Source organism: Physeter macrocephalus, unplaced genomic scaffold (assembly GCF_002837175.3).
Source record: "Physeter macrocephalus isolate SW-GA unplaced genomic scaffold, ASM283717v5 random_6, whole genome shotgun sequence".
NCBI classification, from domain to species: domain Eukaryota; kingdom Metazoa; phylum Chordata; class Mammalia; order Artiodactyla; family Physeteridae; genus Physeter; species Physeter macrocephalus.
The window spans coordinates 204,989-223,413 of NW_021145292.1; the positions used below are offsets into that span (position 1 = coordinate 204,989).

Below are 18,425 nucleotides of genomic sequence, written 5' to 3' on the forward strand. Positions count from 1 at the left end.
GATCCCACATGCCGCGGAGCAGCTGGGCCTGTGAGCCATGGCCGCTGGGCCTGTGCGTCCGGAGCCTGTGCTTCACAACGGGAGAGGCCACAACAGTGAGAGGCCCGCGTACCGCGGAAAACAAAAAAACAAAAAACACCTGATGGGTAGGCTGGATTCTCTGTCCTTAAGGAAAAGAGCCACAGATGATTTGAGTATAACGTTTAATGTAAGATACAGTGGATTGGCAGAGTTGGTACAAAGCTTAGAGATTCAGTTCTAGTCAGTGAGTTAACAGCCTGGACACCTGGACAAAAAATTGGCCCTGTTGTCCTGGGTCCTCCAAAGCCCCCTGCACGGCACCAGCTAGAGGCCCCACACCAAGACTGATATTGGCTACCTGAAGGCTTTGATGGAATCTACTGTTCCCAGAGTGATTCAAGAGACTGGCTGGCCCTAGTCAACATAAGCAGGTGTTATTTTCAGGACAGGCTTGAGGAGAGTGGGTATAGAACTAGACATGGGGTTTGTGTGGCTGTACATTTGCTGCATGCAGTAGTCCAAGAGGATCTCAGCTGGAGTGGTTAGCCTTTCCACCCTCCCTGACTGCTGTTTGAGAAGAAGGAGAAAAAAGGTCTTTCAAAAAGCTGTATTTGGCATGAGCTAATGCCACTGCCAGTGCTGCCAGTGGCCAGGCACAGACACAGAAGGCCCTGAGGAGCTGGGCGGAAAGGAGAATGTGCAGGCAGAGCAGGAAATAGCCAGCTCACATCCCTGCCCCAGGAGCCCAGAAGGATAAAGGCCGTGCAGTAAAGGGTAACATACGGTCCTCCTCTTTGGTCACGCAAAGGCCCTAGCATGGGCCTGGGAGGTGAGAGGGCTGAGGGGTGCAGGCTCTGCCCTCGGGCCCCAACCTTTAGGCTCATCACATTGAGGCGGTGATGCAGCGAGAGGCAAGGCAAGGAGACAGAGCAGTCAGGCTGGTAATCTCTGGCTCCTAGGAGCTGCCCTTGTCCTTGTCATCCATGAGGTCATACCTGTGGGAACAAGCAGAGAGGGCTCAGGTAGAAAGATGACTTCTGTGTCCTCTTATAAATGAGACAAGATCTGAGAGCTCTTATACTTCAGAGGATCAATGGTTCTCAGCTTGGGTTACATCCTTTTCCCCTCCTATGATTGGGATTTTTCCTACTTAAGCATCCAGGCCCATCCCCAGCTCATCAGACACTCACCACTGGGCTGCACCCTGGGAAAGGTCTATCTCAGCGAGGTCCAACTGCACCTGTGTTGGAGGATAGTAGGGGTGAGATGTTACTTTTGATGTCTCCAAAGACCACGTCCTACCCTGACACACTCCTGGTCCCAAACCAGTGCAGAGGTAATTAGGTAGTAAAGTACTGTAAAATACATCTGTAAAGTAGTGTCACCAGGGTGCTTACTCTGTAATAGGGACTACAAGCCTTTCCACCAGCAACTTCTAACTCTCACCTTTGCCTGGTCCACCTTTGCCCTCTTCTTACCTTCCCCAGCAGCTCACGCTCTCTTGACATGAAGGAGGAACTAGACTTCACAGAGACATCCAGCTTTCGCCGAAGGGCCTCTTCCAGGGGCATTTCCCACTCAAACCTGAGGAGGGACTAGGGTTAGGGGCAGGGGCCCTTCCTGAGCCTGCCATCTCTTCACTTGAATGCTCACTGACTGACCGTTCATCGAATTCAGGATTTAGGGTCCTCTTCTTCTGTGAGCTCTTCCTCTTGGTACCCCGGTTCTTGTCTGGCAGTAGCAACAGTGACACGTAGGGGTCGGGGGAATCCCGTCCATTCTGTCGAAGGGCCCTGTGACCGAAGGAAGGAGGTGATGAGACAACCTGAGCGGAGGGATGGGGAGAACCTGGAGGATGTGACGGATGGAGTCTCACCGGCAACTGTGAACAATGCTGACCAGCTTTCGTTCTTCACTGTAGTACCAAACAGTGAGTTTCACCTGGCCCAGAGGCCCAGCTGGAGCCTCAAGGGGACTGTGGAGAGATGGAGATAGCGGTGGGAGGAGGTAGTGCCTCGGGAGTCTGTAGCTTATCCTTTATATCCTTGACTGAGTCCCATCTTTCTGTCCCAGCGCTTTACCTGTCACTGTGTGTTAGGCGCTGCCGGAGCTCTGGGGCTGAGGAAGTGATGTGAGGGAGTCCTCCCCAGAGCTCCGGTTCTTCGCTCAGAGATGAGGAGCTGTGGCTGTAGCTGTGGCTGTGAGCTTCCACCCCTGAGTGCTGGGACACCAGGATCTAGGTAGACAAGAAAGCAGCATGCAGAGTCCTCCTGCTCCCGGGCTAGAAGGACACGGCCCTCTGCTCCCGCCCGCCCTCCCCTTGCCCACTGTCTCCTGGCACTCACCCCGAGCTGTGCTCTCAGTAGCACCTGCCCTGGACCATTGCTGAGCATAAACCAGTGGTCCAAGCAGAGCCGGTCAGCCACGAGGAGCTCAGAGAGGGGCAGGGATAACGAGCCCAATGCGCCAGTCCCCTCACCCCGAACCTGTGGAGCAACAGGACTGCCATCAAGAGAGAAGTGATTTAGGTAGTTCCCTGGCGATCCAGTGGTTAGGACTTGGCGCTTTCACCGCCAGGGCCCGGGTTCGATCCCTCGTCAGGGAACCAGAGAACTAAGATCCTGCAAGCCACACAGCGAGGCCAGAAAAAAAAAAAGAAGTGATTTAATCCTGGCATTCCAGGTCCAAATGCTTGGACACTTGAGTGGTTTTGGAGAGACTCCCCTTCGTGAAGGGCAGGGGAGCCGTGGTAATGGTTGCTGCTGGTCCCACTTCCCTGCTTCCCTTTCTTTCTTAACCCGAGTAGACTGTACTATCTTTACTTCCTAAGCTTTCACAAATTATCCCAGTAATAGCTGCACAGGGTAGAAAAAAGAACAGTAAAAATAGAATTAAATTGTTTCCTGCCCATCCTGTCCTCATGTCCATACTCCAAATGTAATGAGCCCTTCCTATTTTCTTTGTTCTGGCATAATTCTAACTAATTTTCATAATTTGCCAACTTTAATATCTACTGATTCCCTGCTATTCAAGATGACAAATTGAGCTCATTTACATCTCTTCTCTACCTCTGCCAGTGTTGTTAATAGTCGAATTATTTGACATTCTGTTGGTTTCTATTTATGTAATTCTCTACTTACTGTTCTATCAACTTTGGAAGGTATTTGACTCCTTACTCCATATAGAGAAAGTCAGCACTCCTATATTACCTTTCCCCATCCTCTCCCCACCTCCCATACCTCTTCACTTTTCGGTCACCCTTCGACCCACTGAAATCTAGTTTCTACTCCATTCCAGCCACTGAAGTTGCTCCAGTCATCAGTGACCTCCTAGTTTTCAAAGTCAGTGAATAGTTTTCAGTCGCCTAATTTTACCTCTCAGTAACATTTGACCACTTCCTGTCTTTTGAAACACTCTTCTTTTGGCTTCTGGAACCCACTGTCTCCTGGGGAGCATCCCACCACCCTGGCTACACTTCAGTGCTCTTCTTCCTCCATCTGCCCTTTTGTTGCAGCACCCAGCATGTCCAACCTTTGTCTTCTTTTCACTCTACACACGCCCTGAGAGATCTCACTCACTCTTGTGACTACAGCTGCTACCTGTTGCTTGCTCATGACGCTCAAACAAGAGGGATAGGGAGGAACACCACAGTGGGCCACAGATCTACCTTCCAGATGGCTGTCTCCCCTTGGACAGCCCCCAGGAGTTAACACCTAGGTGTTCTTTTTTTTTTTTTTTCGGTACACGGGCCTCTCACTGCCGTGGCCTCTCCCGTTGCGGAGCACAGGCTCCGGACGCGCAGGCTCAGCGGCCATGGCTCACGGGCCCAGCCGCTCCGCGGCATGTGGGATCCTCCCGGACCGGGGCACGAAGCCGTATCCCCTGCATCGGCAGGCGGACTCTCAACCGCTGCGCCACCAGGGAAGCCCCCTAGGTGTTCTTTGTTCCTCTTCCCCCTCCATGTCAAAATAACCGCCAAACACTATCTGGCCTTTGTCAGTTCTCGCTTCAATGACTCTAACAGTCTCTTAAGTGACCTACCTGCCTCCAGTGCTGCCTTCCTCCAGTTCATTTTTCTACCCTGATATCAACACCATCTTCCTAAGATGCAAATCTGGATGCCACCTCTCATTCCTTCAAATGTTTCCCTGTGCCTTTAGGATAAAATCCAAATTCTTAGCATAATTTTTTTGTGATCTTGCTCTTTCCTGCCTCTATAATGTATAATTTGCCTTCTTTCTCCTCCATTCCCTTCTCAGCCTTAAGAGTTTTCCTGTCCTTCTTTTCTTGGTCAGGGCCTATTTACCCTTAAGCTAAGGACACCTTTCTTACTATCTTTCTTACCTCACCTTTTCCCTTGTCTGAGTTAGAACCCCTCCTTTTTTCCCTACACTGCCTTTACCTCAGCAGTTATCAGTCAGGAAGTATTCTCTGGTTATTTTTCTCCCAAAAGAAGAGTGTGAGCTCCAAAGAGAAAAGAACTACATCTTTTATCTCTGAATGCCCTGTGCCTGGTTCAGTGCCTGGCCTGTGACAGCAATCTGCAAAACGTTTGTAGAATGAATTTATGGTACCTGCAACTCCAGGCTCTCAGAGTTTGGTTTCCTGATGAGAAAGGAGGCACGCTCATCCCAGACAGGGGCTGACGTTTGGGAAACAGTCTGGTGGAGATGAGGGGTATGATCAGTGTTGACATTTTCTCCTCTGCGCCTCTCATCCCTCCCATTCTTAGTCCTGCAGCATTTCCTAATACCTTAGTTTTATGAGAAGTATCTCCCACGGCAAGAGTAGCATAAGGGCTGGGAGGCTTGGTACCTTTTCGGAGCTGGAAAGAGAATGTTAGTCTTAAATTTGGACCAGTTAGGCAGATTCCCCCCTTCCCTCACAAATCACATCCACAGCCAGTGGCCCATGTCCCCATTGTCACTTGACAGCCCTCACCCTCCTGGCCTCTAACAGAAAATTCTTCCCACCCCAGCACCACCCTGGGAGAGAGGAATTTGGAATTTACTATTCCAAATACACTAGGAGCATCCAAACCTGAGGGATGTAGAAGAAGGGCCAGGGAGCTATGGGGCGTGGGGAGCAGATCTCACCGGCAGGTCCTCAGCCCGCTCCAGGTAGACAGAGAGCAGGGCCGCCGCCAGTTCTGCACTCTTCTGAGTCTGGATCAAACTGTTCACCTGCAGCACCTGGGGAAGGACACATGGGAGCTGGGCAGTGGTAACTGACACTCTGGGGCCTGGCATATGCCTTAAAAGCTCATAGAAGAGTTCACCTTGACCCATCTTGGGTCCCTTCCTTCCTCCAGCATCTTTCCTTACCTCCTCTAACTCAGCAGCAGTGGGACGGGGGGTCAGACGCTCCAGACGCAAGTGTAGGCGGCCAGATGGGACATCCTCCAGGGTCAGCCACTGTGGAAGTGGGCAGGGTTAAGACTTGGGGGTGTGGGGACAGGGACTATGAGAATGAATCATGCATCAAGATCAGGAGGGACTGCTGATTCTAATTCCATGCTCACCTCATCAAGGAAGCCACTGTTTAGGACTGGGGTGAGACTCACTTTACACCTGTAGAGGAAAAAGATAAAAATTAAGGTCTATGGTCAAGAGCCAAGTCTTTTGTCTCCAAGGTCTACAGAGGCCCAGCCCAGCTTCCCCGCTGGACGCGCCCCCCCGCCATCACCTGCCCAGAAAGTCATCCTTGTCCAGGTCCTTGTCAAAAACGTCAACCTCTAGCTCTTGGCCTGGAATTGATGTGACGATCACCTAGTGGGAGAAAATAGTGGGATCCTTTCCTTTTCTTCTCAGAATGACTGGACACCTCCCCCAATCAACTGAACCCCAGAAGTTTTTTGGACCACTCTCAGAGCTGGGGGAGGAATGGGGCAAGACTGGGAAGAGTCCTAGCCCTCAATTCTGACCTCAAAGACCTCGTTCCAATGGGGATTGAGATCTTCTCGAACAACACGGCTCCGGAAGCTTCGTCCTCCCAGCTTTAGTTTGACATAGGGGTCTGACTTCCCCTTCACTAATCCCCCCAAGAAACGGTCTTTGGCAATCAGGTCCTGGGCCTCTAATACATGGATCCGAAGCACATTCTGCAAAGGGACAGATGGGGCACCAGGTGGCAGTCGAAGAGAGAATACTGTCAGACCCAGCCCTGAAACAGGCTTTGTGCATGTAGGGTGGGCAAACAGACTCCAGTACTTTACAGATATAGACTTACCTCTGTCCCAAAGTTACTGTCAGGAGTAGTGTGACTGGGTCGAGGTGGGGCATCCACACTGCTGCCTGTCTGGGGGCTCTCGTTGTCCAGGTCCCAAGCTCCAGGAGTACCAGGCACAGCAGGGAAGCGCACTTCTGATGAATCCAAGTACAAGAGCTGGGAAGGGTAGTGTGAGTGTCAAATCAAAGCAGTGCATTTAGCCACCAGCAGGCAAGGTATGTGGGGGCGGGGGGTGCAGAGCAGGGGCTCTGACAGGGAAACTAGGTCCCTGCCTTGGCTGTGCTTATCTCTGGGGGGTTCACTCCACACTCACCCTTACTCAGACACCATGTCTTCCCCCAGTTAGATCAACAAAGATTTTTTGTGTGTCTGCTAGATGCTTCCAGATACACTAGCTCATTTCATCGTAGAGGATCCCCTTTCCTTACACTTAATACCACAAGGAATCCACAAGGCCCTTCCCCTGCACCTCCATACCCTCATAACCAGTTTCATGTACAGCCGGGAGTTTGGGCCAGAGCTGCTGAGCTGGAACCACTGGTCCAGGGTGAGTTCAGGGGCAGTCAGCAGGCGAGCCAGAGGCAGGGTCAACGCCCCTAAAGTCAGGGCCCTGGAGTCATCCTTCACCTGTAGGCACAGGAGGAGGGGATGGAGTGAGGGATTAGGGAAAAGGGAGGTAGACTGTGGAAATGACGACACAGCTGCAGCTTCATTCTCTCTGTGCCAATCACAAACCTTCTGCTCCACTCCAGGCCATCCTTTTACAGTCCTCTGCCCACTCTACAGTCCCTTCCTCCTTTGCTCTTTCTGGTCTCATTACCTGGAAAGTTCTCATTCTGCTCTTCTCTGCCTATTTAAATCCTACTGATACTTTAAGGCCCTCTGAAAATCCTACTTCCTTCACAAAGACTCTCTAGTTACTCCAGCCTCTTTTTCTGGCCATCCTAAGCACTATACTATGGGTATTTTACTCCCAATGATTAATGTTGAATCATTCTTAGATGGTTATATATGTTTGTCTCCTCTCTGAAACTAGCCAGTAAGCTTCGTGAAGGCAGATACTGTGTTTTGTGCTTTTTCTATGACCTTAAAAGTGCTAGACGTCTGGGAGGCCGGGACTGGTATATGCACACTACTCTATGTAAAATAGATAATCAATGAGGACCTACTGTATAGCACAGGGATCTCTACTCAGTACTCTGTAATGACCTATATAGGAATAGAATCTGAAAAATAGGTATATGAATACGTATAACTAAATCACTTTGATGTACATCTGAAACTAACACAATGTGCTAACCCTATACTCCAATGTAAAATTAAAAATTAAAATAAAATAAAAATAAACCAGGAAAAAAAAAAGTGCTAGGTGTCTAGCTGGTGCTCAATATGTTCTTCTCTTCTTTTAACAGGGTTTTTGTTTATTTTTTGGCTGTGCCGCAAAGCATATGGGATCTTAGTTCCCCGAGCAGGGATTGAACCTGTGCGCCCTGCAGCGGGAGCGCAGTCTCAACCACTGGACCACCAGGGAAGTCCCCTTCTCTTCTTTTAAAAAATAATTTTTTTGAGGCATAATTTACATGCCACAAAAAAATCACTCATTTTAAGTGCACAATTCTCAGTTATAAAAATGATTCTAGGGCTTCCCTGGTGGCGCAGTGGTTGAGAGTCCGCCTGCCGATGCAGGGGACATGGGTTCGTGCCCCGGTCCGGGAAGATCCCACATGCCGCGGAGCGGCTGGGCCCGTGAGCCATGGCCACTGAGCCTGTGCGTCCGGAGCCTGTGCTCTGCAATGGGAGAGGCCACAACAGTGAGAGGCCCGTGTACCGCAAAAAAAAAAAAAAAAAAGATTCTAGAGAGGTGGGGAACCGTGGAGAGTAGAAGAGGTGTAGAGTCTAGGTAGATGGGTTGAAAATAGAGATCATGGAATTCCCTGGTGGTCTAGTGGTTAGGACTCGTTGATCTCACTGCTGAGGGCCTGGGTTCCATCCCTGATCAGGGAACTAAGATCCCGAAAGCCACACGGCACAGCCAAAAAAAAACAAGAAGAGAAAATAGAGATCAAAGGAGAAAATGGAGAGAAGAAATAGTGCAAATCTGAGAAGACAGAATAGGGTATCCAGGAGGGACTGATAGGTGATTCTCTCACCTGCACATCGAGCTCCTGGCTTTGAGGGTCTTGCAGGAAGAACCGGAAGGCCTCCTCCCACACCGGGCAGTTGGTGTTATAGACAGCCTGGAGATGTGCAGGATGTGATCAAGGTACACGCCACAGTCCCAGTCCTGTTTCTCCAGAAAACCCTTCCTCTTACAGGCATCCTAAAGGGAACACTTCATCCCAAGAACAGTCCTCCCTCCTCCTGTCCCCACACACACGACACCTGGCACAATGATATCCTTGTCCTGGCCCTCACCTTGCTCTCCTGGGTCACATCCTGAATTGACAGCTGTACCATGGGGTTGGGCTCCTTGTTCCCCTTCTTCAGCTGTGGGGGGTAGAATTCAGAAGTCACTATCTTGGTTGTTTTTGTTTTTGTTTCAGTGAAGGAAGGAGAGCTGTCATCAGAATCCTTCCCCTGGGGCTTCCCTGGTGGCGCAGTGGTTAAGAATCCGCCTGCCAATGCAGGGGACACGGGTTCGAGCCCTGGTGCGGGAAGATCCCACATGCTGCAGAGCAACTAAGCCTGTGCACCGCAACTACTGAGCTTGCACTCAAGAGCCCGCGAGCCACAACTACTGAGCCTGTGCACCTAGAGCCTGTGCTCCACAACAAGAGAAGCCACCACAATGAGAAGCCCGTGCAGCGCAATGAAGAGTAGCCCCCACTCGCCGCAACTAGACAAAGCTCGCACACAGCAACAAAGACCCAATGTAGCCCAAAATAAATAGATAAAATAAAGATTATAAGAGAATATTATGAACAACTTTGTACAAATAGTTAGAAAACATCGATTAAATAGATAATTTAAAAATACAACTCACTAAAACCGATTCAAGAATTTTAGTGAGATTTAAAAAAAGAACCCGCCTGCCAGTGCAGAGGACACAGGTTTGAGCCCTGGTCCAGGAAGATCCCACATGCCGTGGAGCAACTAGGCCCATGCGCCACAGCTACCGGGCCTGTGCTCTAGAGCCTGCGAGCCACAACTACTTAAGCCCAACGTGCCACAACTACTGAGCCTGCATGCCACAACTACCAAAGCCCATACGCCTAGAGCCCATGCTCCACAACAAGAGAAGCCATGACAATGAGAAGCCCGCACACTGCAATGAAGAGTAGCCCCCGCTCACTGTAACTAGAGAAAGGCCGCACACAGCAATGAAGACCCAACACGGCCAAAAATAAATAAATTAATTAATTTTAAAAAAAGAAAAAAAAGAATTTTCCCCTGAGGTGACTCTGATCCCCTCTTTGGAACCCTTGTGTTACAAGTTGTTGCTACTGAAGCAGAGCGGGCCGGGGGAAGGGAGGGTGGGGGAATGCTGCACCCATGGCTTCCTGTTCACCTGCCCTCAGAAGCCACACTCACAGGAAGATCCTGGGCCCGATCCAGATAGACAACTAAGATGGCAGCTGATGGGGGCTCCGGTCGGGAGGAGACTCCTCGGTTCCACTGTAGAACCTGGTGTGGGGTGGTAGTAGTCAGACCTTCATCCCTCCAGTCCCCCATACTTCTAGCTATGCATTTCTCCCCTGCTAGCTTCCTGTTTTCAATGTTATTTACCTGCTCCAGTTTTTCTGCATCTGGCAAAAGCGAAAGCCATTCTAGCCTTAAGTGAACTTGGCCTTGCCCACTTTGTAGAGGGAACCACTGGAGGGAGAGGTAGAAGTGAGGTATAGTAGAGATCATATACACACCCAATCTCTTCCCCACCAATGTAGCAACCACAGTCTACACAATGGGGGACAGCACCCTCCACCTTCCTCTTCTCTCAACTTACTTCATCCATTACTCCAGCCTGCAATACTTTCCCTACATCCAGCTTCATTCTGGGTGGTGGTGGTAGTGATGATGGCAGTGAAAGGGAAAAGAGGGGAGTGTTATAATTAGCAACATGTCATTCACTGGCCCGCTTCTCATCCACACAGAAATAACTGGCACATCTCAGACTCCCTTCTTACCCTCGGGAAATATATATGCATGTATATGTGGTGGGGATGAGGGGTGGGAAGGCTGGGAAGGAAAATGATAATGTGATTCCCAGGCCTGGAAAAGGATTATAATTACCTCTGAGACCTTGGTGACCCTGGGGATTTAGAATCCTAACACAGGCAGAGTCTCACCTGCCCAGAAAGTCATCTTTGTCTGGATCCTTGTCAAACACCTCCACCTCAATTTCCTGTCCTGGGACCTCATGTACCATAACCTGAAGAACGCAGAGGGATAAGGGTCCGCAGGTATGAAGATCATCCAATCAGCATATTCTCTCAAAATCTGCTGGAGCCTCCCCATCTGACACAGCCCCACTCGTTGGCTCTCCCACCTCATAAGTCTCTCCCCACTGGGGGTTGAGTTCCTCATCAATGACACGGCTGCAGAATGTCTGGGTGCCCACTCGCACAAGTGCGTAGGGGTCTGACTTGCCCTCAATCAGGCCCTTTACGTATTTGTCCTTGGAGCTCAGCCCTCGAGCAGCCAGCAGGTGAACCCGAATAATGCCCTGAGGGTAGGAATCATATCGTGAGAAATTAAAGACCCACCACGGGGTTCCCGAGAGAAGGAGCTATCTAATAGGGGGGAGACCATACCCTGGGAAGAGGGGAACGCAACTGGGCCACATCTTGAAGGTCAGGCACAAGGGGCACCAATAATCGGTTGGGCAACACAAGAAAGGCAGCGATGGAATCCATTATCACGGTGTCAGAGAGGGAGCTGAATGGGGGAGTGGAAAAGGAGGTGAGTATGAGTGTCAATGTTTCCCCACCGCCAACTATGTTTCCCACAACCAAGAGAGACCTAAAGCTAGAGGGAAGTCCTTTCTTGAAAATACCGTTTTGCTTCTCTTCTACCCTGATTTCCCACCTACTGCTCTGTCCCCTCCTCACTGCCGTTGCAGCTCTTCTCCCTTTGCCCCGGCTGAGGAGTCTGTAGCCCACTTCATTCTCTATCAAGATGCACAGTCTCCCCACAAAAGAAACATCACAGTATGAAACTTTTCAGGGGTATTTGTCTGATCTCCCCAACTAGGGTCAAGGCTCTTGGAGGGCACCAGCTGCATCTTTTACTGCTCTGTGTCCCTTAAACCCCCAAACCAGGGCTGGAACACTTAGCAGGTGCTCGATAAATCCTTCATACCTGAGTCCTGGGATATCCAGCAGGTTGGTCATCCCTGTCCAGTTGATATCTAGGGTCTGGAAGCAAAGAGCAGGGGGATCAGGACAGAGCATATGGTGGCATGGTCACACCCATCCAACAGTTGCCAGACCCTCAGCCTACTTGTCAGTTCCCTCCCCCATTCCCCATAGCTTCCAGTCCTCTCTGCTTCCCCCACTTCCCTACCCCATCTCAATGTTTTCCCTTACCGGGCGTCGGATAAAGAACATCGACACAGCCCCCACGATAGGAAGGTTCCCAATGAGTGGTTCAAGAATCACCCGTAAGACACCCTGCAGCTGGGGCAGGAAGAGACGAACAAAGCCTTTCCTCAGAAACGGCCTTCTTTCCCTCCCAGACCTCCCCAGCCTTGGTTTTCCCAACCTCCCACTTCCCCACATCTAATGAAACTTAGGGCAAAGGCTTCTTATGGAGGCCCCTGACATCTGCCCCACCTGCATGCCCTTGACTCCTGCTTTGCAGAAATATTTCTTCACTTCCACATCGATCTGTACATCACCTATGTAGCTGGGAGTTGGTGAGGAAGAGAACAGAGGGTTAGTACTAGGCTGAAGTGGGTAAGGGGAGTGAAGTATTCAGAGTGACCAGGAAAGGGAATCGGGAAGAGTGGTGAGTGGCATTACCTGATGTTCAAGTCCAGCAGGATCTGTTCTTTCCTCTGACCAGGGTGAACCCTGACTCCTACGATGCGCAGTGGCTACAGAGATGAATGCTTGAGAGGGGAGGGAAAGGCCCCTTTGGGCCACCCATCTCCCCTGCCCCATCTCTTCCCTGTCATTACTTTCCCTCCTACACACGTACCTTTTCACCCAGTTCCACTCGTGTAAATGTAAATGTTTGCAGGTGGGGGTTAGATCCTCGAACAGCTGGGGCCACAGTTTCGGCCAAAAGCTTCTCCATATACTGGCCCAGGAAGGGCCAGACCTGGGCCACCATCTGGGAGGAAAGGGAGCTTGTCATAGGAGAGCGCTGCCTTCCCTCTATTTTTTTTTTTTTTTTTTTTTTTTGCCTTCCCTCTAAAGGCAAGTTCCTTCAGACTCCTCCCCATGGGGAGGCTAGATTTGAAGCATGGCAGGGTCTGGCAAGAGAGCAAACCCCATTCCCCCTCAGGAAAAACAAAATCCAAGACAAGCAACCCTCACCTTATTTAGCCACTCAGCTTTTTCCACATCTGGGAAGCTGACCTGGAGGTGGAGAACAAGGAGATAGTGAGGAGCACGATCCTCCACCCGTAGTTTCCTACTAAGATGCCAGGTGGATGCTCACTAAGGAAACTTAAGTGTGACAGGGCCTCCTCACACCCAGGGGTTGGGGGGAGGGGCCGGGATGTCCTGAGGATTCATTCCTCCAGAGGGTTTGGGGCCGAGGTCTCTTCGGCAAAGGGAACTGACAGTGTCAGCCACACAAAGTTGCTTTGCGGATAGCTCAGGGATGTGAAATGATGACAGCTGCTGGGGCAGAGAGGAGGAGGAGGAGGGAAGAGAAGGGCACATTCTTTCCGGAGGGGGAGGTCCTGACAAATCAGAGTTTGAAGAGGAAATCCGGGGATTGGATAAGTCCTGGTTCCTTTTACCAGCCTTCCCTCTGCCCCTCGAACTGGGGCTTCTACACCAAGAGGTGAAGCAGGATGCGGCTCCTGTGTTAGGGAGGGGCCAGAAGAGCTATACAGGCCCAGGCTGGTGTTTTCTTTCTTTCTTTTTAATCGGTGTGACTCTTTTGATGGGAAGGAAGGACACCTGTGCTTTGTACTGGGGGAGGAGGCGGGGTAGTTGCTTTAGGAGGAAAATTAGTTTCCATGATGAGAAGGAGGAAGAACAGAGACTCTTGCTGCTTGGGCTACAAGTCCCATGGGACCATTTCTCCCCCTTTCTCCTCCCCAGTCCAGGGTCTGGGAAGCATAGCTGTGTTTGCCTAGTGTCAACTTTGATTCCCCCAGACAGGCACCTCTGCTGGGAGGAGCAGGAAGGGAGGGGCCGGGAAGGGCCGGGTAACTGGCTCGGCATCTGCAAGGCCTGAGAGAAGCCATCGGGGGCCCTTACCACAGGAGAGGGGGCGTAGAAATAGGGTCCTGGCCCCAACCCAGCAGGCGCAGCCCGCAGTCCGGAAAAGGGTGGGGCCGGCCAGGGGCGGTGGAGTGCGGACAGCGGGCACTGCAGCAGTCACACTACCCTCCCCCCAGTACCCCCGCCCTTTGTCCAGCAGCCGCCTCCGCTGCGCTGCGGCCAGGCCGCCTGAGGCTGGAAGGCTAGGGCCGGAGGGTCCGTCCGGGTGCGGGGGCTCGACTGGGCAATGCTCCCGAGGAGGGTCTCGGGATAAGAGCGGGAAAAGGGAGAATAACCTTATGGCCTTAAATAGGTTTAAAAAAAAAAAAAAAAAAAAAGTCTTAGGGAGGACAGGAAAGAGGAGGGAACCCACTGAGCGGCAATGGGGACAGGGACGCCCAGGAGCAGTGTGAGTGGCACCAGAAACGAGGAGGGGCGTTCGAGCAGTTTGGTTGGAGGAAGAGCCACGGCTGAGACGGGATCCTCAGATGTTACTGCTCTTGCCCAAGCGTAGAGGAAGAATTCCTGATTCTGTGGAAGAATCGGGATCTGGGCGTGTGGAAGGGGGGCGGGTAGTGGATAGTCGGTCCCAAGAGTGGCGCGTCCCTGCAGGCAAGAGGCTAGCGGGCCAAAGGGGGAAGTCTGAGGCCCATCGTCCCAAGACGGGGAGCTGACTTTAAGGATAGGAAGGGAGAGCCCGAGAACTAAGGGGCAAGAAGGGGACTATGCTGCACTGAGGACTGAGGGTGGTCGCTCACCCAGGCAGGTAGTTCTCGATGGCTCATGTAAAGAGTTTTCGCCGTGAGCCGCTCCTCATCATCCTGCAGCTGTCGCGCTACTCGAAGGCTCCGTTCTTTCTCCTCGCGGACCCGGCGCCAGCCCAGGTAGAGGGCGAGGCCGAAGAGCACAAAACCCACGCTGAGTCCTATTGCCCCGGCCAGGTACACCGGCACCAGCACCAGCAACCGCCGCCCGAACGAAGTCAGCACCGCCAAGGCCTCACCCGCGGCGCCTGGGCCGGCAGGTTGGTTCCCAGAACTCTGGTCCAGCTTTCCGTGAGCAGTGGGGGGCTGGTCACGGGGGTCGGAGGGAGCGTAGGGCTGGTCAACTGGGCTGGGGAGGCCTCCAGGAGAGCGGTCCATGCTGCCACCTCTAGGAGGACCCGCCCGACCCAGAGACCAGCTAGAGGTTGCCTAGTTCTGAGCCCAGATTCCCCGCCTACAAACCATAAACCCCAGAATGGGGGAGGGGAGTTAAAGCCACGCCCCTTCGTTCTGACGGTTCGGGTTGGTCCGTGCCGCATAGATGAAGGTGGAGTCAAAAGACCGAAACCCCGCCCCCTGCCTCGGGGAGAGGAAAGGGCTCGGGAGGGGCAGGACCTTCCTGATTGGACCGGAGTGCCAAGATGGGCGGTCTGGGATGGCGGGAAAAGGAGGAAAAAGGCTAAAGAGCAGCATGAGATTAGCCAGAAAGAGGAGGAGGAGCGGCGTACCATTTCAAGAGGAGAGGCGGGACTAGGAGCTCCCCCACGTGGGATTGGAGTGCCTATGGTATGACGTCATGCAGAGCCGCACCGGCAATTGCTCTGTTTTAGAAAGAGCTGGAGCTGCGAAGTCGAGGGGTTGTGGAGCGTCGGGATTTCCTTCCCCTCCCTTCAGACGGTTTGGCAGAAAGAACTTGGTCTGCGATTCCTACATGTTCATTTGTCTCCTTTCCCACGTTCTCATACTTTAAGCACCTTCCTTATCCTTCCACTTTTTTGCTGGTTGTCCTTACAAAAGGAAAGGAAATTACCCTATATGGAATGAAAGTGTTCGATGACCGACCCTGTTTATCCTGTTCCCAGACCTCTACTTTGTCTATGCAGTGTAACGACAGGCCCTAGAGAAAACTGGAGAACTCGAAAATTACAGAATTTAGATAATCTAGCCTTCAGGCAAGAGGGAGGGGGAAAAAAACGGAGTGAATAGGAAGTGAGGCTTTATTTCTCTTTAGAAATCTCCAAGTTAGTTCATTCTATCTCCAAGAATTAGTCATCTCTATTTTAAAGAGCAAATTAAAACTAAATTGACTCCAAGGGCGGTGGGGCCTCAGCTGCAGCAGAAATGATTATACTTTCCAAGAATTCCTGACCCTGAGGAACTGCTAGGACACTAAAATGGGAAATCAAGAGTAATGAGACAATTCTGTTTCTCATTTGCCTGGGTTATAAGGAAGGTTTAGAATACAGTCAGATGTAGAAATAAGTTCTACATCACACTGTGTAGGTTTAGGAAGGAAAAAATGCAGGGTATATTGATGATGACTCTTGTTACTAGTTAACTGGACTTAGAGGTGTAGTGTTGTCCAGGGACTTAGAAACTGGACTGACTGGAAGCCCAGGAGGGACAGATTGGTCATGATTACCTTCTAATGCGTTGTACGTGGGGCTTGTGTTATTCTTTTTGGTTTACAGCTGTTAAATTGTATCTGGCTCTGCAGGGCATAGATTTCATCAGGCTATGTTTCATAAAACCTGTTTAAAACTTATCCCTGCCCAGGCTCCCTCCCTTAATCTTAAATTTTCTCACTTCCCTTTCTCTACTTCTCTGAAACAGTATCTAAACTGCTTCTTTCGGTTTGCAGAACTGTGTAAGGAACAGTTTTCCATCTGCCTCCTATGTTCTCTGTATTCTCAGAGATGAGCAGGTAAAAAAGGAGCTCAAGGAGTTTGGTGGAGGTGAGTGCCCACCAACTTGATGAACCAGAACTATAGCAGGAAAATGGATGAACATCCTCAGAGGGAAACCTCCCTATAAACTGAAATTTGCCAAACACTGAAGTAGGGGAAGGGATCCCTTAGGCTGGGGGATGAAGAGGGTGACCTATGGAAGTTTCTTTTCAAACTTTTCCCCTTTCTCATCCTATCTAGATCATCAGATCCTCCTACTGAAGACGGTGTATGGAGGACAAAAGCTCATCCCCAGGAAGGTCTCGTCCCAGCTGCGGCCCAGGAGCCACAGAATCAGCAGCTGCAAGGCACCGGAACAAGTAAACAAGATGGGTCCCCGCCCATTGACAATTCTGCTGCCCAGGTGCCACCTGGTGGTGATAAGCAGTAAGTGGGTAACACGAAAAAGGATGGCCATTTGTTAGAGGAAGTGTCTAAGCGAGGAGAGCACTTAGACTTCCTGGTTTTGCAATCTGCATTTATATGTAAACTACAGTTGCCTCCCAGGGTTGGCTGTGGTAATCTGGTCCCAGCCTACTCTCCAAGATGGAAGGGGCAGCGGGATTTGAGGAAACTTCCTCTGTATTGTTCCTTGTAAGTTACTGGAAAGTAGTGGTCCCATTGTTGGATGGCTCTCTATCATTAGAACTTTCTTATGCCAAGTCTGGAGTCAGACTGCCTGAAGAGATTCCTAGTTCCATTCTTTACTAGTTGTGGAGACTTGGGTTGACTACCCTCTTTAAGTCTTTCTCCTCTGCAAAACAAGTGTAATAATAATGCCCATTGTGTCAGTGAAAAATTGCATGTAAAGTGCCTAGCACAGTACCTTGGTTTATATTAAGTACTCACATGTTAGCAATTTTTCTAGAACTCTCTGCTTATTTCCTATGCAGCAACACAGGACCTTTTTCTCCATTAGGTAGCCCTTCATATATCTGAAGACATCTATTGGGTCTACCCTCAGTTTTCTCTTGCCAGTTTTTTTCAGATACCCCACTGGTTTGCCAATGGCCCTCTGCAAAAACCGTTTAGAAGAACACACAATACTTTAGAACTGGTTCCACTCAGATAGACATGGTAGAACTACTGTATTTACAATGCACAACTATGGTTCTTTTACCCTTATGGAGTTTCTAGAAAGGTGCCTAGAACATAGCAGCCTCTTGATATTTATTAACTGACATATTATGAAGAATAAGATTTTAATTTTTTGCAGCCAATTGGAAGTCCCATGTTGTTCTCACATGAGTTATTGCTAATATAGATCTCTGCATTTGTTTCTCAGACAGGCTCAAGCAATTTTTAGAGGGAAGGTCGGTCAATCCAAATTGACCCTTTGGATTAATTTAGTCAATACAAGTTACAGACACTTTCCATATTACTTAGTGTTTCCTTGTGTTACTGTTGGTAACTGGGCTTTTCATATTTTTATACAATTAAAAAAAAAACCATAGCCCTTGGGTATATCACTAGAGACTAGAGATTTCTCTAACATGAATGCGCTAATCAACATTTACTAGGCACAAATGTTTGATTCCATCAAACTCTACTATTAACTGACCCATAATTATTCTCTTATCTGCAATGACTTAGCAGGTGAGAAAGAGGAAAGCAGTTCCTGACATCTGGCAACTGGCCTGACACAGCTAGGCTTTGGAATTATTAGGAGCTGACCTGGGCTCACAGGTACTGTTGGACACAAACACCAATATCAGACAAGAGTACTCAGTGACTGTGATGAAGTGAGGCAAAAAACAAGATCACTTCACAATTTTGTTTAAGCACTAGACAAGGTCAGTGTGCAAACCACAAAACACCAAACATCCCCCTCTCCCAGCTAATGCAGCTTCAGCTTCACTTTAGTCTGCCCTTTTTCTAGATAAGATAAAGATATGCAATTATAGAATTTTCCCTGCTTCCCTGACAGCACTCAATTTAGAGTGAAGCTCCACTTCCTTGAACTTTCCCCCAACTCACTAATGAAGTTCAAGTCCTGTAGGGTCCTTTCTAACACCCTCTTGCAAGACACACCGTGGTTCCAAATGGCATCCTCTCTCCATCACTGCAATGAGCATTAAACCCAACTT

At 50.2% G+C, this 18,425-nt stretch overlaps 1 protein-coding gene and 1 long non-coding RNA gene across 4 annotated transcripts in view; one reads left to right on the plus strand and one right to left on the minus strand.

The window, feature by feature from the left end:
- LOC102976991 (uncharacterized) overlaps window positions 1-9,633 on the plus strand; it is a 15,814-nt gene extending 6,181 nt beyond the window's left edge. The window contains exon 3 of one of the 2 annotated variants that reach the window (XR_008616467.1): window positions 7,662-8,393. This is a non-coding gene — a long non-coding RNA (uncharacterized lncRNA). Of the gene's footprint in view, window positions 1-7,661; window positions 8,394-8,792 lie in introns of those variants that run through there. The other variant, XR_449359.4, reaches the window with a different exon arrangement.
- On the minus strand, window positions 141-14,846 carry ESYT1 (extended synaptotagmin 1). Of its 2 annotated transcripts, XM_007129351.3 has the most exons (31): window positions 14,387-14,846; window positions 12,729-12,770; window positions 12,388-12,522; window positions 12,210-12,283; window positions 12,021-12,093; window positions 11,775-11,864; window positions 11,548-11,603; window positions 11,001-11,124; window positions 10,736-10,912; window positions 10,536-10,618; window positions 10,193-10,241; window positions 9,976-10,062; window positions 9,781-9,873; window positions 8,665-8,736; window positions 8,400-8,486; window positions 6,727-6,876; window positions 6,250-6,405; window positions 5,945-6,121; window positions 5,707-5,789; window positions 5,543-5,591; window positions 5,346-5,435; window positions 5,118-5,213; window positions 4,775-4,846; window positions 4,596-4,682; window positions 2,367-2,507; window positions 2,103-2,257; window positions 1,898-1,996; window positions 1,683-1,814; window positions 1,500-1,605; window positions 1,212-1,261; window positions 141-1,016 (listed from the first exon to the last, which is right to left on the minus strand). In XM_007129351.3, exons 1-31 carry the CDS (start codon window positions 14,768-14,770, stop codon window positions 977-979), a joined length of 3,309 nt encoding a protein of 1,102 aa, XP_007129413.1. In that variant the 5' UTR covers window positions 14,771-14,846; the 3' UTR covers window positions 141-976. The 2 variants fall into 2 exon arrangements, with proteins under 2 accessions (XP_007129413.1, XP_007129414.1); XM_007129352.3 differs by lacking the exon at window positions 5,945-6,121.
- Window positions 14,847-18,425: the final 3,579 nt, after the last annotated feature.